General features: G+C 40.6%; 1 protein-coding gene across 2 annotated transcripts in view; it reads left to right on the plus strand.

Moving 5' to 3' along the window:
• Positions 1 to 21,479, plus strand: part of Srgap1 (SLIT-ROBO Rho GTPase activating protein 1) — a 229,074-nt gene that overhangs the window by 171,655 nt on the left and 35,940 nt on the right. For both annotated transcript variants that reach the window (XM_090327941.1, XM_090327937.1), the window contains exons 9-11: positions 8,647 to 8,844; positions 9,570 to 9,654; positions 20,600 to 20,627. In XM_090327941.1, coding sequence (XP_090184067.1) covers positions 8,647 to 8,844; positions 9,570 to 9,654; positions 20,600 to 20,627 — 311 coding nt within the window. The remainder of the gene's footprint in view (positions 1 to 8,646; positions 8,845 to 9,569; positions 9,655 to 20,599; positions 20,628 to 21,479) is intronic.

A 21,479-nucleotide genomic window follows, 5' to 3' on the forward strand; every position in this document is an offset into this window, starting at 1 on the left:
GCTGGGATGTCACAGTTCTACTTTGTCCTAGTCGTTCAAATCCTAGTCTTCTTAGGTTGGACTATTGTTCCTGTTAACTCTCTGGCCTGTACAGGCCTCTGACTTGTGGATCCTAATATAAACCAGTATAGACACATGGCAAGCACAAGGTCCTTTTCAATTCATGGAGGCAGATGGTGCTTTCAGAGAACTAAATAATCATGAGCATTAGTTCTCAAGACAGATAAATTGGCCTGGTGATTTTTGCAAACATAACTTGTGATTTATGATTTACTGTCCATAAAAATGGATTCATAGGGCCTGGATTCATAGGACCTAGTGGTAGAGTGCTTGCCTAGCATGCACAAAGATTCCTCGGTACCACATACGTAGAAAGAGCCAGAAGTGTTGCTGTGCTCAAGTAGTAGAGCTCTAACCTTGAGAAAGCCCAAAGACAGAGCTCAGGCCCTGAGCTCAAGTCCAGCACTGGCAAAAAGAAAAAAAAAAAAAAAGAAGAAGAAGAAATGGATTCATAGTTGGGTAACAGTAGCTCACACCTATAATCCTAGCTACTCAGAAGGCTGAGATGAGTTCAAAGCCACCCTGGGCAAGAAAAGCCATGAATCTTTTCTCTAATTAATCACCCTAAAAGCCAGAAATTGGGATGCTGTGCAAATGAGTGCCAGCTTCAAGTTAAAAGGCTAAAGGACACCACCCCAGGCCCTGAGTTCAAACCTCACTGTTTCTGTGCACAGAAGTGTGGGTACACACACACACACACACACACACACACACTTCTACATACCCACTGCAATGAAATGGGTATTTCAAAAAAGAAAAAAATGAAAAACAGAGGGAGGAAATGATGTTTCAATACTTACAAAGGCATCCTGAGAGAACAGAATAGTTGTCATCTTAGTTCTCCTCGGGGATGAGCTGATGGCAAAGCTGAAGTCATATGACAAGAGGCTTTAGGAGACAAGTTAAGGAGCTTTGTTACTATGACTCTATTCTTTCCTGTGTAATAAACATTTGTTGTGTATCTTTGACATCACTGGTGTTTTGTGAGTTGTGAGGAATATAAGATTGACAAGGTCTCAGTGAGCCTGTGACTCACACGAGGGCAGATTGCACAAGGGGTGTGCCTGGGGACAGCTAAGCTGTCCCTGCTGAGACTGGAATCCACTATGTGGCGCTTTCTCTTCCAGAAAGAATACATTTTCTTCTCTCACTGATGAGAGCAAAGGCAGAAAATTGACATGTTTTGTATGAAATATACAAGAAACAATAAGCAGTTCTCTGCCTGTGTACAAATTTTATGTCGAGCGTTAAGTAGAAAGACTTCAAATGGCTAAAAATTGTTATGAATGTCCAGATCAAGGGACAATTTCATCCAAGTTTATAAAAGTATAGACAGTCCAGCTAAAGGGCCATGAATCTTCTCCACTTAAGGTCCCCTTAGAAGGGAATTTCTGTGCTAAAATTCTGCTCACCAGCCAGGCATTGGTGGCTCACACCTGTAATCCTAGTTATTCAGGAAGCTGAGATCTGAGGACCAAGCTTCAACTTTGATCTCAAGCAGGAAAGTCCATGAGATTTTTTATCTCTACTTAACCACCAAATAGCAGAAGTGGAGCTGTGGCTCAAGTTAAAAAAAAAAAAAAAAAAAAAAAAAACAGCCTTGAGAAAAAATTTCCACTGACAGCATCCAATATGTTCAAGCCCCAGGACCAGTGTACACACACACACACACACATACACACTCATACACACACACATCCTGCCCACCATTTTTGGAACATGGACAATTATCCTTTACTCTACAGTGCTTCATTTTTAAAAGTTAGTTGCTGCTATTTAAAAATTGTAGGTTTTGGTCTGGGAAGATAGTTTAGTGGTAGAGTACTTGCCTAGCATGCATGAAGCCCTGGGTTCAATTCCTTAGTACCACATAAACAGAAAAGGGCAGAAGTGGTGCTGGGGCTCAAGGGATAGAGTGCTAACCTACAGGCCCACGCCCTGAGTTCAAGTCCCAGGACTGGGGAAAAAATTGTAGGTTTTATATGAAAATATCAATATCCTGCTCTAAAAAAAAGCAGAGAAAAGGTAGGAAGGAAGGAAATAAATCTGGTCCTTCAGGGCCTGTATTTCTGCTGGAGGATAATAAGCTATAGCTGAGCAGTAGACAACTATCCTCAGATATACACTACATTCTTCTTGATTGCCATACTTTCCAGTCTCCCCACTTAGCTCTTTGTCAGACTTATTTGGCCCTTGAAGATATTTGAGTTAACAATAGCTGCCCTAAAGTGAGGGGAAGGACAAGGAGAGGGAGAGGGAGAGGGAGGGAAAGAGAGAGAGAGCTGGTGCAAGTGACTCATGCTTGTAATTCTAGCTAGTCAGGAGGCTGAAATCTGAGGATCATGGTTCAAAGCCAGCCTGGGTGGCAAAGTCCATGCAATTCTTATCTCCAGTAAACTGTTCAGAAAATGCAGGAAGTGGTGCTGTGGCTCAGGTGATAGTGTACAAGCCTTGAGCTAAAGCAGTTCAGGGACAGTGTCCAGGCCCTGAGTTCAAGCCCCAGGACTGGGACCAAAAAAAAAAGAAAAAAGAAAGGAAGGAAGAAGACGAAAAAGGAAAAAAGAAAGAAGAGCAATATGCAATTGTGAAATGGCCCCAGGAACTTACACATCATAAAAGGTTTGGGAAGGGCTTCATGTCACAATGGGTTGTGACACTTATGGTCATTTTATAACTTCTATGTTTACCTGTTGAAGTTCTTATCATGAGTCCTCACTTGAATTATGCTGCATGTTTGCATCTGGAGGACCTCAGTGTTGTGGTGAAACTCCCAGTTGGGAGTTTTAAAGAACACCTAGTACCGGGCATTGCTTTGGTGAATTAGAGAGGGACCAGCTATCACCTAGCTTTATTACTTATCTTCTGTTTTCTTTTAATAATTTAGAGGGTAACATCAAAACTGAGTAAGCATTATTCTTAAAGTCAACACTTTAAAAGTAAACTACACCTCATCCTTGATACCTTTCTCTATTCTTATCATTTACTGGACTTTTCCAAACTAAAGTTGGGACTTCTCCCTCCGGCTCCTTCACAGTAGACTTTACATTTTTGCCCTAAAACTTCTGCCGCAGGGCCACTCCTGTTACTACTTTGTTTCAGTGGAAGCCTCTGGTTGAATCTCAGTAGGTTACTGTCCCCTTTGCTTGCAGTCCCTCCTCTCTTTATTAGCTCCAAGAGGCTCAAAACAATAAAAATAAAAACCCAGAAAAATAAATTATGTTAAGTTAAATCTCTATGCTTCTATAATTTTAGGATAATGTTGATTTTAAGTACTAGATACCATTTTCAGACCATTTGTCCCAATCCTTGGTCCAGAAAGTAGAGATCTCACTGGCACATTATTTCTTTGCTATAAAGTTCACAAGGGCTAGGACAGGAAACTCACCTAGAAAGTAAGAGATCTGAGCCTTGAGCCCAAGTAGCTCAGGGACAGTGTCCAGGCTGAATTCAAGCCCCAGAACTAGCATCAAAAAGTTTAAAAACAAAACACAAAACAAATATGAAGCCACGGGACTGTGAAGACTAAGGGGAAAAGGAAAAGCAGCCTGTGACTCCAGTCAGCTTGCCAACAGTTCTTAATAAACCCATAGCCCTGAGTGCGGAAAAGCTAGCATTTAAAATCTTTTCCTAGTGCTTAAACTCTTCCATCTGCAGGTCATTAAGGAGAATTTTATACTGTTTCAAAAAAATATTCCTTACACAAGATATTTTCAACAATAATGAACCAGACTTCAGGCAGATTGAGACCATTTTTGTGGCATGGGCAGTGAGGAAAGAGAAATTTTATTTCCCCAAGACAGAAACGTCATGTTTCTCTAAAATTTCCCATAAAACCAGTGACGGCAACAGAAGGCTGGCTTACAGGAATCCGCGAGCAAGCCTTCAGGGGGAGTTTTCAGATTCCTTTAAGACTTAGTATAAGATACAGTGCTTCGTAACTACTCAATTGTAATTGTTATATCAGATTTTCTCTGACCAGAAACTCCATCTTAATAAAGTATCCTCACCTTGTCAGCATTCTTCCACAGATGAGGTACAAGAGAAAGACCAAATAAAAGATAACTACCTACACCAAAGTGATATCATCATGCTAGCCAAAACTGAAAACTGGATGGACTGGCAGGGCAGGCGGGTAGGAGGCGGTGTTGTTTTGTTGATGGTACTTGGTGTTTGAACGCAGTGCTTTGAGCTTGCAAATCAATGCAAATGTGTGCTAAATATCCATTCCAGATGACTTCAACTTCCATCTTTCATTCAACAAACGTTTCCTGCTGTGGTCTGGGAAGGGTGCTAGTCACTGGAAACAGAAAGATGAGTAAGATTGCCACTTCCTGACTTCAAGTTGCCCCACAAGAAGTGGAAACAAACCTGTGAATATATTTGTGTGGCCAGTGCTCATAGAAATGGATTTAGGATCATACTTCCCAGACCACAGACACTAGCAGATCCACCCATGTGGACAGGGGAAATCCACTAAATCAGAGCCAGAGTAGACTGCAGGGAACAGGTTTTCTGGGACATTACTGATAGTAGAGTTGTGTCCCAAGGGCCCCAAGGGTATTGGATTCTGTGATATGATTGCCAAGAACAAATTTTGTTCAAACATCAGGAGACCTCAGTATTTGTCAAGATCCCCTTTGGTGTAGGCGCACAGATGAATCATATGAATGCCTCTGTGACGATGATGTCAATAAAACCTTGTAAGGCAGCAAAGGTTAAGCTATTTTGTTTTCAGACCTGGCAACACCTTCTCCAACACCGGATCAGGAGCACCTGCATCCCATTGTGGGGATGAAGAGGGGAGAATGAACATGGCAAGATGCTCTGCTTTGCCACTCCCCATCTGCAACCTGCCTTGGCAATAAGTCTCTGTACTCTAAGCTAATTAACTATGGTATTAATCCAAACTCTGTGTGTGTGTGTGTGTGTGTGTGTGTGTGTGTGTGTGTGTGTGCCTGCCTGTGTGCACGGTCCCTTTCTGCTAATTTTCAATACATCCAAAATGATCTTATGCTATAATTAAAATACATATGAGGTCAGTAGTAACAAGGAGGCAGTAGCTAAGTAGGGGAGGGATTGAAAGATGGGGCTCACATTCACAAAGAGTAACGAGTCCCGAAGGACAAATATTCCTGGTGTCAAGACGGGGGGCAAGGCCGTAAAACAGCACAAGGTAGATTATGGCACGAATTGTGCTCATCCTAAATTCATATGTTGAAAGTGCTAACCCCTTAGTGGCTCAGAACGTGACCAAGAAAGGGTCTCTGCAGAGATGAACAAGAAAAAAGTGTGGAGGGGATTTGGACACAGAGACTCGGGGGGAAAAAAAAATCAAAAAGATAATGTGGGAAGACCTGAAGAGAAGATGGATGTTATAGCAAAAAGGGCTCAGACTGATCCTTCCCTTAGAAGGGACCACCTGGCAGGCCTACACTTTGATCTTAGACATCTCTCTCCTAGAATTAGATGTGATAAAGTTTGTTGTTGAAAATACCTGAGTTCATATTTGCCTTAGCAAACTAAAGCAATGAGCTTGGGAAATGAGATCATCAAATGAGTTTCTTGTTTTCCCCAAAGGACGGAAAAAAGACAAAAGAAATCAGTCTACACTACTGAAGGCTAAATGCCAGTGGCTCACGCCTGAAATCCCAGCTTCTTCACAAGTCTGAGATCTGAAGATCACAGTTTGAAGTGTGTGAGACACTTATCTCCAATTAACCATTACCATCAAAAAGCTGGAATTTGGAGTGGTATCCCAAGTGGCAGACCACTATCCTTGAACAAAAATAAATGTAAAGGACAGATCCTGGGCCCTGAGTTCAAACCCCCTTCCCCAGTACTAGCACAAACACAGAATAAAACAAAAAGTCACTGAAGTTGCTGCTTACCTCATCATGTGTTTTTATCCACAGCTTAGAGTTCAGGCTGTCTGGGTATGTCCCCCTGCATGAATTTCTTGTCAAGCCTTTTGCTTGGCATCATACCTGTGTTTTGTGCTGCTGCTGGAAAATCATCACACTCGTCATGTTAGCTGTATTTGCATTATTGTGTCCCTTGTACCTTGTTAACATGGCTGTGTGCATGAGAAGTTGGTGTTGTCTTCGCAGACAGTATCCCAAGGGAGAGAACAGACTCTCCACTCTAATATCTGGTGGCTACAGTCACATCCTTTATTTGTCCTGACAATTTCTTTTTTTAGATTGTTTTAAATTTTTAATTGTAAAGGTGACGAACAGAGGAATTACAGTTACATAAGTCAGGCAATGAGTACATTTCCTTTTGTACAGTGTCACCCCCTCCCTCATTCTCTCCATTTTTCCCCTCTTGACTTCCCTCCCATCAAAGTTGTATAGTTCATTTCCAACATAGTGACTAGTGGGTTTCTCTGCTGAATCGGTTCACCCTTTGTCAGATAAACTTACAGACAAGACAAAGGGTGCAGCAATCAACAACAGTGAAAGATGGGGAAAAGATAAACACACACACACACACAAACAAACACAAACAGTACAATAAAAAAAATTCCTGCTTCCATTTCTTGAAGTTCATTTTGATAATCATCATTTTATTCGATCATATGCACATAGCTATTGAGACCTTGTGATCCTCTCCTACAAATATCTTCCTTTGTTCTCACTGTGCTGTTTAATTATGTCCATGTGCAGTTATTTATCTTCTACTATCCATTATGCTTACTTGCAGAAATGAAACTGACAGCACCAGTTCCAAAAAAGTAGAGCCAAGCCAAGAGCTGGTGTCTCATGCCTATAATCCTAGCTTCTTAGAAGGCTGAAATCTGAGATTCATAATTCAAAGCCAGTCCAGGCAGAAGAGCCCATGAGACTCATCTCCCATTAACCACCAAAAAGTCAAATGTGGAGCTGTGGCTCAAGTGGTAGAATGCCTGCCTTGAGCAAGAAAAGCTAAGGGATAACACCCAGGTCCTGAGTTCAAGCTCCAAGACTAGTACAAAAAGAAAGAAAAACGGAGGGAGAGAGGGAGGGAGGGGGGGAGGGAGGGAGGGAGGGAAGGGAGGGAGGGAGGGAGGGAGGAAGGAAGGAAGGAAGGAAGGAAGGAAGGAAGGAAGGAAGGAAGGACAATATCAAACAATAGGGATAAAAGCAACTAGAATGCTTTACATTGTGTGGAAAAAGGATATGACTATCAATTTATTTTTTACTTTGAGAAGCAAAAGTGGAATATAACTTTTTTTTTTCAGTCATGGAACTTGAATTCTGGGTCTGGGCGCTGTCCCTGAGCTCTTCAACTCAAGGCTACCACCCTATTACTGGGCCTGTGTGTTGTCCCTGAGCTCTTCAGCTCAAGGCTACCGCCCTTACCCCTGGAGCCACAACACCACTTATGGTTTTCTAGTAGTTAATTGGAGATAAGAGTCTCTTGGACTTTAGCATAGGGCCCAGGCTGGCTTTGAACCTCGATCCTCAGATCTCAGTCCTGAGTAGCTAGGATTACAGGCGTGAACCACCAAACCTGGCTTGAGGACATAACTTTTGATATGTAAAGAAACATAAATAAATAATGCTTCTAGGAGACAAATGGAATTAAAATCTTTTAGAAGATAACATGGAATAATGTCTTTGTGATCATGCAAAAGGGAAATCATTCTTTAAAAGGACACAAAAAGCAATATTCTTACAGGACTAGAGATACGGTTCAAATGATAGTGCACCTGCTTGCCAAGCACAAGGCCCTGAATCACCATCCTAACATAATGGGAAAAGAATTTGTAATATGTAACTCACGGAAGATTCATATGCATGTCTACAAATTAGTAAGAAAAGACTTATAACCCAGTTTTCTACTGGGTTATTTCAATAGAACGTTCTCGAGAAAGGAAATCCAAGTTGCCTTAAACATCGAAACATGTGCAGTCTTAAACATCAAGGACATGCATGTTGAAACCGTCATGGAAGACCACTGCTGGGAAGACCCAACAATGAAATACTCCTTTCGAAAGGAAATGTATGATTCCCATTTATTGAGCCAAACAAACAAGATTAAAAAAAAACTATAGGGGAGCCTGGCACAGTGGCTTATACCTGTAATCCTAGCCATTCAGGAGGCTGAGATCTGAAGATCAAAGTTCAAAGCCAGCGCGGGCGCAAAACACCTGAGACTTCATTTATAGGTTTTAAGGCTGGGAGCCGATGGCTCTTGCCTGTGAGCCTAGCTACTCCTCACAAGGCTAAAATCTGAGGATTATTCTTCGATGGCAAGAAGATTCATGAGATTCTTATCTCCAATTACTCAAAAAGCCAGAAATGGAGTTATGGCTCAAATGGTACAATGCCAGCAGAAAAGCTTAAAGACAACAACCAGACCCTGGGTTTGCGGCCCGATATGGGCACAAAACATAAATGAATAAGACAAACGCTTTTTTGTTTTAAAGGAAATTGATAGCAGTATCCTTCTTGTGTTGGTGACATTGTCTTCTCTAGTAAGTTTTGCAATCCACAGGGCCAGAAGGATCCTGTCCTCATCTCTACGTGGCAGAATGGGCTTTCATAGAGTTTGTATACAATTCATAAAAGTGTGTCCTCACATGAGCAATGTGTTTCATTACAGGTCAAGAAAACGACAGAAGCCACTTTACAGACCATCCAGGATATGGTCACCATCGAGGACTACGATGTGTCAGAATGCTTCCAGCACAGCCGCTCTACAGAATCTGTGAAATCCACTGTCTCTGAAACTTACCTAAGCAAGCCCAGCATCGCCAAGAGAAGAGCAAACCAGCAAGAGACAGAGCAGTTCTACTTCATGGTGTGCCCATCCTCAGTCCCAAACTGCTCTGAACAGAGCCTAAATGCAGGGTTTCCCAGCTGGGGGACAGGAGGGAGAGGAAGGATCTTGAATAAAATATAGATTCCAGTCTACCCTCAGGGGTTCTGGTCCAGGCAGTGTGGGTAGAGTTTAGGAATTGTCAGGATTGCTTTAGAATAACACATTTAAATTTTTAACATGTCACCCAGGAGAGATTGTTAAAAATGCAGGCTGTGTGTGTGTGTGTGTGTGTGTGTGTGTGTGTGTGTGTGTGTGTGTGTGTGTGTGTGTAGGCATACTCGCAAGCTGGTCCTGATGCTTGAACTCAGAACCTGGGTGCTGACCCTGGTCTTTTATTTTATTTTATTTTATTTGCTCCAGGCTAGCACTCTACCACTTGAGCAACAGCTTCACTTCCAGCTTTGGGGTAGTTAACTGATGATAGTAGCATCACAGACTTTCCTGCCTGGGCTAGCTTCAAACCTCAGTTCTCAAATCTCAGCCTTCTGAGTAGCTAGGGTTATAGGAGTGAACCACTCACACCCAGCTAAGTCTCTTTTTTTTGGCTAGGTTTCTAAGTGTTGCTTGAAACTGGCCTGGCAATCACAGTTTGAGTAGCCAAATTCTGGGACCTAGAAGATAAATAGGGCTGGGTTTTAATTATCTAGAAGTTCCTTGACATTTGTATAGATTTTTTTTTTAATTATTAACCTTGCCTTTTACAGAAACTCAGAGAGTATTTAGAAGGCAGTAATCTCATCACAAAACTCCAAGCCAAGCATGACTTGCTGCAGAGGACTCTTGGAGAAGGTAGGTTCTTTGGAATAAATGGAATGGGAACCTGAGTTATGTGTTGGGTCCTCAGTATATATCCCATGAAGAATGTAAATTGTGTATTTATAACTGAACAAACAGATAGCACTGTAGGCTTACATTTGGGTTGAACTCTGCCTGTCATATGGTCTCCCAACAACTCTTGTTTGTTTGGGGTAATTGTACCAGTACTGGGGTTTGAACTCAGAGCCTGGATGCTTGCCCAATTCCACTTCCGACTTTTTGCTGATTGGTTGGAGATATAAGTCTCATGGGCTTCTGCCAGCTTCAAATCTCAGTCTTCAGATCTCAGCCTTCTGCATAGCTAGGATTACAGATGTAAGCCAGTGGCACCTGCTTACTTCCTTTTTAAACTTGAGATAGTATACTTGGGGAAGAATAATAAACCCAGGGGAAAGTTATCTACCTGCTGACCAACTGTTACTTCTTTCACTTCTGGGCTTTCTCTACCCCACCCTTGTTTGTTTCATGGGCTGGTATTTGTGGTTCTATCTAATTTTCAAACTCTAGAAACCAGTTAAACCAGTTTGCCTGATTTCTTTCTTCTTTCATTAGGCACTGTTGGTAGTTGTGAAATACCCAATGGTATAAATAGATTACTATGCTTAATAACAAAAACAACATCAAGAGCTAGTGTTTATATAAGGCTTTTCTGGGCCAACCATTGTTCTGAGCTATATTCTTAACGGGGTACTATTGATTTCCTCATATTTACAAACAAGGAAATGGAGGAAATGCACCAAGATGCAGCAGAGGCATAACTATGTAAACGGAATTGTTTCTCTTTTTGATTTCATGAAATTTAAAAAGAAACGCAAGCAAAGCCATGGTCCTGTGAGACTTAAAGTTTGTAACTTCAATTATGTTTTATTCACACTGTAGACATTGTACAAACTGAAAACAAATACAGGAGGGAGAGGATGGAGTGATGTGTGGGATGAGGGCCAACCCTAACCCCTTGACATGATCCTGACTACAATGAGGATGTATTACATGGTTCGGAAGTGGGAAAAAAGGATTTGGTTTATTCATGGAACTCAGGACCTTACACTCTCACTAGACTTTCTTGTTCACAGTTGGTGGTCTACCACTTAATCCACAATTCTGCTGGTTAACTGGAGACAGAATCTCTTGGATTGTTCTACCCAGACTGACTTTGAACTACAATCCTCAGATCTCAGTGTCCTGGGGATTTATAGGCATGAGTCACCAATGCCTGGATTTTGTTTTATTTTGTTTTCAGTGGTAGTAGCTGTGGTGGTGGCGGCATCTCAGAACCAGGACGCTGTCCCTGAACTTTTTCACTTAAGCCTGGTCTTCTACTAACTTTGAATAGTGCCACTTCCTAGTGCCTGGATTTTGAAAAAAAGGGGGAGAGGGGCAGGAGTTGAATGCCAGTAGTTCACATCTATAATCTTTTTTTAAATGTATTTTTTTTATTTCAATGTTCAGAGGAGTTACAGTTATATTCACCAGATAGAGGGTACATTACTTCTCACACATTGATATCCCTTCTTATGTTTTTGTTCCCATTTCCCTTCCCCCACTCTCTCCCCTCATTTTTCCTCTATTTCAAATAAAAAGGTAAGCATCTATATAATATACCAGATAATAAAGTGGGATACAGTAACAATATGAGATTAACCAAAGGGCAAGACAAGGGAGAAAAACATAATACATAAAGAGTAACAGTCACTTATAATTAAGCTCTTGTTTCCATGTCCTGGAGGTCCATTAATTTGGCCTCATCCTATATGGCCTTATGTATCTAGGGTTTGAGCTATTGTAATCCTCTGCTAGGAGAGTTTTGGATGTGTACTAATTATTACAGATGAGGGAAACCATTGAGCCTATGTTCCTTTGGGTCTGGATTACTTCACTTAATATGATTTTTTCCAAGTCTTTCCATTTCCTCACAAATGGTGTGATGTTGTTCTTTCCGATGGCAGCATAGAATTCCATTGTGCATAAATATACATTTTGTTGATCCACTCATCAACTGAGGGGCATCTGGGTTGGTTCCATATCTTCACTATGGTAAATAGTACTGCAATGGACATTGTTGTGCTAGTGGATTCTGTGTCCTTGTTTCTGGACCAATGGTTAAATGCCCAGTAGTGGAATTTCTGGGTCATAGGGGAGCTCTATGTTTAGTCTTTTGAGGAACTGCCATACTGCTTTGCATAGTACTTAAATGAGTTTACACTCCCACCAACAGTGTAGTAGCCATCCCTCCTGGCCACATCCCTGCCAGCATCTGTTGTTGTTGGATTTCTTCATCATGGCCATCTCCAAAGAAACAACCATCCCATTAAAAGATGGGCCAAAGACTTAAAGAGAGACTTCTCTGAAGAAATAAGAATGACCTATAGACTCATGAAGAAATGCTCCACATCTCTGGCCATAAAAGCAATGCAAATCAAAACAACTCTGAGATTCCACATCTGTAATCTTAACCACTTAAGAGGCTGACATCTGAGGATTGCCAGCCCAGGCAGGAAGGTCCATGAGACTCTTACTTCCAATTAACCATCAAGAAGTCAGAATGGAGCTGTGGCTCATGTGGTAGAGTTCTGTTCTTGAGCCAAAAAGCTCAGAGACAGAGTCCAGGCCTTAAGTTCAAGCTTGAGGACTGGTGCACGCATGCATGCACGCATGGGCATGTGTACACACACACACACACACACACACACACACACACACTCATAATTACTGAAAAGTCTAACAAAAAGAATAACCAAATAACCAAATGTAGTGTGTAAACATTCACTAAATGCTGATCAAAATCCAAAAGTTATGGAAAGTTTAAGCACAATGGGAAAATACACTACATATTAAGTTACCTCATTTAATGTTATTTTTTTTTTTTTTTTGCCAGTCCTGGATTTGAGCTCAGGGCCTGAGCACTGTCCTTGGACTTTCTCAAGGCTAGAGCTCTACCACTTGAGCCTCAGCACCACTTCCGGCTTTTTTCTATGTATGTGGTACCAAGGAATTGAACCTGGGTCCTCATGCATGCTAGGCAAGCACTTTAACCACTAGACCAAACTCCCGGCTAATGTTAATTTTTCTGTGTATATTACTGATACTAAGGTTATAAAAAGAAAATTCTTATAAAGTATATCCTTATTCTTAAAAATATTTGCTTAAGTAAAATAATGTCTACAGCTTACTTTCAAATAGCTCTGAAAATAAAATTAGTCCACATATTTGTGTGGGTATATGTGTATATGTATTTTTGGATATGTGCATGTATATTCCTATATGTATACATGTACATATGCATATTGCATGCGTGTATGCATACATGCATACATACAAGTATATGCATATATACGGTGAAATACAGAAAGTGAAGATAAAGCCAATTTGGTAGGTGTTAGAAGTTGATAAATCTAAACAAAAAGTATTGAACATTCCTTGCATTATTCTCTGAACTCTTCTGTAGGTTTAAACTTTTTCATTTTGCCAGTCCTGGGGCTTGAACTCTGGGCCTGAGCATGGCCCTTGGACAGTGCTAGCACTCTACCACTTGAGCCACAGCACCACTTCCAGCTTTTTCTATGTATGTGGTACTGAGGAATTGAACCCAGTCTTCGTGCATGCTAGGCAAGCACTCTATCAGTAGGCCAAACTCCTGGCCCTAGGTTTAAAATTTTTAAGAAGCTTTTTAAAATCATTTAGTAGCTTTCTTGCTAGAATAATTATGCTCTATTTTTCCTTTTTCTCCTCATAATACATGAATTCACTTTTCTCCCATTTTCCATAAATGCCTAATACTTCACATCATGCCGTGAAGGTAAGCTGCCAGTCCCAGAGCACAAATGGTCTTAGTGTAGCTGACGTACAGAGTCCTTCCTTCCAAGACTGGCTGCTGCTTTTGAAAATATGAGCTTGGAGATAGAAGAAGAGGCGCCTTGGTTCTGGCACAACATACGGACATGTGTTCATGTGGCTTGAAAGTTTTATAGTACTCATTCAACATAAACTCTCTGAACGAAAACCCCAGAGGTTTAGGTTACTCTGTATGTCATTATTAGATCAGGGTATATTTGGGCCAACTTGCTGGCTCCAAATGCCAGATTCTGTATTTAGCTGGCACGCTGGATAAAGCTATATTATTTTTCTTCTTCATTTTATTTTCTTCTTGTGGTGGTACTAAGTCTTGAACTCAGGGCCTCATACTATCACTTAGCTTTGTTTGCACAAGGTTGATTACCATTTGAGCTATAGCTCCACTTGGGGCTTTCTGCTAGTTACTTGGTGATTCCTCTGCTTTGGTTAGGTTTGAACCACAATCCTCAGATGTTAGCATCTGAGCCATTGACACCTGACTACTGGTAAACTCTTAAGTTTACAATTTCTTTATCTCTGGCTTTCTTCCATTGGGTATCCGCGTTCCAGTGGTACAGCAGCATTCAGGTGTATAAGAGCTTCACTGGGCTCAACTTATTCTGCAGAAGGAACTGGAGACACACTTCCCTCCTCCCCCACACAGCCCCTCATGCAGACTGGACACCTCACTAGTTGCAGGTTATTGCTTGAGATGGACACCCAGAAAAAAAAGGCTGTGTATGAGAAACATACCTCCACACGCATCTTTTGATTCAATCACCGTGAAACTGTAGGCTTTTGAGCAAGACATTCCTGTTAATAAACTCTGAGCAAAGGACACTTGGAGACATTATGGCACCTGTCCCAGGGTGAAGCAATCCAGTGGTGACCTCTTAGAAAAGAATCAAAGTCCTGATTTGGTTAGTAAGGCTAGTAGTTTAGGATTAAGGGATGGGGTGTGTTTGGGGACAGTCTTAACTTTTTACATAGAAATCATCGCTGAATTGTACTAGGTTTGCTACTAGAAAAACGGTCTTCATAACAAAACAAATAGAGCCTAACCCAGGGAGTTAGCCATTGATTGTACACAGCGGAAACTGTAACTACAGACATGTGGTTGGCCTGTCCCACTGCTCCATTCTGGCAGACTATCAGGGGGCCCAGTCAGTTCTTTGATTTACAACACTGTGAAGCAACTAGATTGAGCTCTTAAAGTGGCACTGTCAAAATTCAGAATTCTGACCACTTAAAAATATTAAAATAGCAATAAACACACCCAGAAGGATGGCTGTCATGCTCCTTGACTTTTTCATCTTTTAGCAACACTACTATATCTTTTTAATTGTTTTAGCAGTGCTGTGATTTGCACCCAAGGCCTTTCCAGCCATTCCACCCCTTTAGCCACACTGCCATCCTTTTTCTTTTTGCTACAGTCATTTTTCAGACATGGACTGGTGGTTTTACCCAGGGGACCACAATACCTGACTTGTTGAATGAGATTGGGTCTCACTAGCTTTTTTGCCTTGGCTGACCTTAAACCTCCAATCTCTGCCTCTTGGGTAACAGGGTTTATAAACTGCCCCATCAGTATTGTATCTTTCTGTGATGTGATTTCTTTACTTAACCCTGGGTCTTGAACTCAAGGCCTGACCCTAATCCTCATGGTGCTCAAGGCTAGCATTCAACCACTTAAGCCACAGCATCACTTCTGGCTTTTTCTAAGTAGTTTATTGGAGATAACAGACTCAGGGACTTTCCTGCCCAGGCTGGCTTCAAACAGCAATCCTCAGATCTCAGCCTCCTCTGTAGGTAGGATTACAGATGTAAGCCACCAGTGCCATGCCTTGATTTTTAAAAAATATCTTTAAATAGCTGTACCAAAGGGTTTCAAGTCAATCACCTTATGAGTACGAGTACGAGTACAATACATCTTGCTCAGTGCCGACCCTTTCATCATGTCACTTCTTTTTTAAAATCAAAGTTAGATTGACCACAGCACACAAATATACATCTATTAAAAAAAAACGTGGGCACTGTGATATTTTTTTTCTGTTCCAGTAATGAGTCTGATATTCATATTGACTACATATTGGAGCTACAAAAGTATAAATGCACTTTGACAAAAGAGAAAACCTGAAAGTGGGAGCTAATTCTACATAATATTATTTCTTGCCCTGAGCATAAGGGTTCTGACAAAGGAATTCAATGTATTCTCTTCCCTTAAACCATTGCCTGTCTTTGAGGAGAGTACAAATGTACTTGCAAAAGAGAAGCTGAAAGTAAATGCACCTATGCCTTACAAATGTAACTGTAACCCCTCTATACATTATCCTGACAATAAAAAAGAGAGAGAGAAAAGCTGATTGTGAATGATTACATCTTTTAGAAAAGCACCACTGTAGCTGCTATTCTTAAGGGGAAAAGGGGAGCTGGAAAGTAATATCCTGAGACTCCATTGATCATTCATTAGAGAACAAATCTAGGGTGTCTCTGACCAGTTAAAGCTATGCATATTTCAAGTATTTTTCTCCAAACTTTTTTTTGCCACCTAATTACATTTTGGTTTTCCCTTTTACTATATAGAGATACAATGCATTTAGGTGTGAAAAATAATTCCCTTACAGTTCCCAAGTGAATGTAAGAGCAGTCAGAGGAGGTGTTTGTGCCACAAATAAGTTCATCCCAGTTCAGTTTCTTTCCTCCAAATGGCTTGTATGGGGCAGGGATGGTCTGTTGTTTTTAATAATTAAACAAACCTCCAAAGGCAACATTTGAAAGCTCATTTTCAGACTACTGGAAGCTTTTGCGTTTCTCTGGGAATGGGCTTCTGCATTTGTGTCTTATTGATCTATTAATGATGATACTGATTAAAAAATAAAGCCTCATTCATCAGTGGAGACACACTCAGGACTATTAGCTGCATAAACGATGGATGCAGTGGTTTGGTTGTGTTGAGAACGATGGTTCTTGCGAAGCTTGCTCTTGGCTCATTATTCAAAGTGTATCTTTTATAGGTTTTTAATTTTTTATCACATACAATTAACCATAGATGAATAGAGCAAAATGATACAAGCTGCTTTCTCTATCATCTTTTCCTAAATCTAGGAAATAATTGGTTGGGATAGCTTTTTTAAAAATAGCAAAAAACTTTCAAGTTATAAAACATTTTATTTCTAAGAGTTATTTTCAGCATCTTAGCACTCAACCACATGAAAGTCATTATACTATGTTACTCAATTTAAGTATATATTTACTAACTTACATAGTTATATGATTTTAAATTTGCATTGAATTCCTCACCATTTGTATTTGGTTTTAGCTATATGGGACAGACAGAAGTATAAGCTATCCCAGGCACCAGTGGCTCAGGCCTGCAATCCTAGGTATTCAGGAGCTAAGATCTGGATATTGGCAATTAAAGACCAGCCTGGGGAAAAGAGTTACTAGATTCTATCTTCAAAATAATCAGGAAGGGCCAGGAGTTTTGCCTTATGGTAGAGTGCCTGCCTAGCATGCATGAAGACCTGGGTTTGAGTCCTCAGTTCCACATACGTAGAAAAAGCCAGATGTGGTGCTGTGACTCAAGTGGTAGGGTTCTAGCCTTGAAAAAACTCAAAGACAGTGCTCAGGCCCTAAGCTCAAGCCCAAGACTGCCCCCCCCAAAAAAAGAAGTTTAAAAAATAATAATAATTAGGAAGAATTTAGGGCAGGAGACTGATTCATGTGGTAAAGCACCAGCCTATCATATGAGAGTCCCTGAATTCAAACTCCAGTGGGGGGAGTAAAAAACAATATAAACCATGATTCCTGCCTCTCTTCCATGATTATTCTAAGTGTTTTCCAGGAAATGTGGTGCTAAGGATTGAACCTAGTGCCTTGTGCATGCTAAACAAGCACTTTTACCACTAAACTAAGCAGGCCAAGATTTTCAGTTTTCAAAACAGTACAGGCTAGTTCTTGGGGTCTCATGTCTAGAATCAAAACATACCTGGGCTCCAGTGCCAGCTCTACTCCATATTAATTGCATGGCCTGGGTCATGCTGTTTTCCTATTTGTCAGTCTCCCTTGGAAAATAAGAAATAGAATGCAAGCTACCTCATGAAAGTCTTTGTAAATGTTGTGAGTTTAAAATATGTGATGTGATGACATGTACCTATAATCCCAGCCCTCTGGAGGCTAAGGCAGGAAGGTAGAAAGTAAACATGTTGAAGAAGAAAAGAATGGAATGGAGAAGGAAGGAAAGGAGGGAGGAGAAACAGCAAACTTCAGAAAATCTGTTGCTTCATTGATGTTTAGAATTTGTTAAAGTGGTATCAAATAGATATTAGACATTGTTGCTGTTTAAAGCATTGCTACAATCATATTATATCATACTTTCATGTCAGAATAGAGCCTGAAACACGCCCAGGGCTATCTATGTCAGCCAGCACATACTAAGCAATAGTGGCCTTCTGCCCTGTCCTCTTCATGCCTGAAGCCTGTCTAGCCAGCTTCCTGTGCACATTTCTACCAGGATTCCCCCCTAACACCTACCCTCAACTCAGTTTTCTGCTTACCTTCCAATACACATTCGCTTCATTCATAAAAAAAACACACATTTTTTTCCTAGAATTCTATATACAACTTCCCTTAGTTTTCTTTAGAGTTGATGACCACTGGCCAAAAGAATAGACTTATAGTGAAGTAAGTGGAAGAGAACCACCCCACTCTTAGTAAGAATCAGCAAAGAGTGATTGTTGCCTTCATCCCCTAATGGAAGTGAAGGGTTATCAACCAGGATCGGGGAATAAGGGAGAATGAATTAAGCTTATTTGATTATAGTTAGATAGAGATTTAAAGTGGTGGACATGATATATAACAGATAACTTGGGGCCCATCATGACACCTTTTCTTCCCATAATGCCTTGAATCAGCTACTGAGAAGAGCTGGAGCAATCAGGCATCTACACAAAGCCAGGGGAGCAAATAGGGGACGAACCTCAATATTATATTGTTTGCCCTCCCATTGCCAGGCCTGGGGCCTCTCTCTATGGAGTGTCTGTTTTGCTGCAGTCCTTTCTCTATCCAATAAACTTGCACTCTCTTAAAAAAAAAAAGTAAGAGAAGAGAATTAAAACTGGGTAACAGGTAAGAGCATCAGATTCTTTTTCTTCTCTCCACTCCAAGTCTGGCCAACAATTGATTCTGCCATCACTTGCAATGTCTGAATCTATGTTGAGAAAGCTATTCTCTCTGGTACTATCCATTGCCTCTGGGATCACACACACACACACACACACACACACACACACACACACACACACACACACAGAGTGTTGCTGAGGTTTGAAGTCAGGACCTAGCCCTTTCCTGCCAAGCCAACTTGTCATTCAAGAACAGAGAATTACTAATTGAATACAAAGCTCTGTTTCTGCCTAGCACTGACTGATCATTCACTGTGCCCACCACCAAATTTTCTTCACAGTTGGTACGACAGCTTTGTCCCTGTGAAGTCTGAATCTCTGTATTATGATACAGAGAGCCGGACTCGCCTGTCTGAAGCAGCATATCCTTTCTCTAGCACCTATATTTCCAGTCTGTTTCAGGACCATCCCATCATGCTGCAATCAGCCAGATGAATGGGTCTCTTATCATGGCTTCACCCTGAAGCTAAGCAAGAGATGGATGTGGGTTCTGAGAATGTTAGAAAAATTTAGCCCTGTCATTTAAAACAAGTCAAGAAGATCAAAGTATAAAAGCAGCTCATGTTTACAATGATAGAACTCTGAAGGGGCTTTTTTGTTTTAGCTTACAAATTGGTACAGTGTAGTATAATTCCATGTCCTTGTACCTTATTATCTACAAGAATCATTTCTTATTGTAGAATACAATTCTTCACTCAGTCCCCTGATTTCATGTCACAGAAGGAATACCAGGTTAGTCTAAGGGAAAATGAGTCCTCCTGACCCTATTTTATTTCCTACTTCTTTTCCCCAACTATCAATCAAACAGAGCAAATAAACATAACTACATAGACATAAAAACCTATGACATTTTATTTCATAAATTAATATGTATCTGTGATATACTAACCCTTAGCCTAATTTTGATTATGTTCTAAAAACTAAGTGCCAGCGATTGTATATAGATTCCCTTCTTGAACACTCATTTGTTAAACATGTCATTAGAAATATGATGTAAAAATCAATGTTAATAAATTCTTTAATAAAAAAGCAGAGCAAATAACATTATAGTTTGGATTTGAACTTAACAGTTATGACCAAGAAATTATTACTTATTAGCCTGAAAAAATAAATGAACCCTACTTTGAACTACCAAATGAAACATATTTCTCTAATCTATAGAGCATATTAAATTTATGCATAGATTTTATGAAATATTAACTTTGCATTGCTGGTCTGACATTATCTGCTTTTCTCATCTTTTCCATTATGGATTGTGTAAGTTATTATAAACTCAGCATCTTATAATAAGAGGCAAAGCCAAAGGCTTTCATCTGTAATTTTGGCTGCAAAGAGGGCTGAAGATCCAAACATCACTGAAGTTAGCCTAGGCAGAAAGGTCAATTGGAGACTTGGCGCCAATGACTCACACCTGTAATCCTAGCTACTCTGGAGGCTGGGATCTGAGGATCATGGTTCAAAGCCAGCCCAGGCACAAAATGTCTGTGAGACTCTTATCTCCAATTAACAACCAACAAACCAGAAGTGTTGCGGTGAAATCAAGTGGGAGAGTACCAAGCCTAGAGCTGAAGAGCTCAGGGACAATGCCCAGACCCAGAGTTCAAGCCCCATGACCAACAAAAAGAAGGAACAGTCAATGGAACTTTTATCTGCAATTAACCACACACCCACACACACAAAAGCCAGAAGTAAAGGTCTGGCTCAAGTGGTAGAGAGCCTTCTTTGAGTAGGAGACGCTAAAGGATATCACTAAAGAATAGCACTAGAGCCCTGAGTTAAAGTTCCATTACCCACACAAAAACAAACAAGCAAATAAATGAATGAGTGAAAATAGTGATACAAAAGCATTCCAAAAACATCCCTCAATTCCATTCAATTTACTTTCATTTTTTTTCCTCTTGCAGGTCATAGAGCTGAATATATGACTACAAGGTAAGGTGCTCTATCTTTTCATACTGACAGCGTATTTAAATACTTCAAAAATTTTCTGAATGAACATGGAAGACAATTTCCATGACAAGCAGAACACCAGGGGACACAAACTCACACCCAGATCCACCACGAAAGCAAGTTTAATAAATATTCCCAGCAGCGCATTGAAATCCCAAATCCCTCTCGAAACTGTAGTTTCTTTATATTCACCTCACACTTTACAACCTTTGATACAGGAAATTTTCAGGACTTTGATACAAGTTCCCAAAGACATCTTTCTATTAGCCCCAAACCAGGGCTTCAGGAACTTGATCAAAATGAGCACGGGAGTATTATTTTTTTTTTCTTGCTAGAGAGTCTTACAGCTTAACAAAAGGCTTTCCTTAATTTCCACATGTGGTGTGCATTCTCCTTTGGGCCTTACAGTTCAGGAGTTTAAAGTGGAACATCTGGAGACAGGTCTCAGGCTCCCCTTCCATGAATTCCCCTAGTACAGATGTAGAAAGCTGAGTCTAGCCATCCCAGCCCTCCTTCTGGTAAGGGACACAGACTTCAACTATAATGCAAGATGATGCAGGGTTTCCTGCATGAGGTGTTGCATAGGTCAGAGAGACTGGCTTATCCCCAAAGCAAACAGATTGGCCATGGAAACTGTCCAGAACAGCATAAATGAGAGCATTCTAACACCCAAGTATGTAGGCAGCAGCATAGTTTTCTGTACAGGAATATTTCACCAGAGACCATGCTGTCTAATCAGAAAGACCATTTACTCTAGATACTATTTTTTGCCCCATTTGTGACCCACCAGTGGTTACTTTTGCTTAAAAATGAAAGCACACTAATACCTAAGGG

This window comes from Megascapheus bottae, chromosome 2, assembly GCF_031878675.1.
Source record: "Megascapheus bottae isolate mThoBot1 chromosome 2, mThoBot2.hap1, whole genome shotgun sequence".
NCBI classification, from domain to species: Eukaryota; Metazoa; Chordata; class Mammalia; order Rodentia; family Geomyidae; genus Megascapheus; species Megascapheus bottae.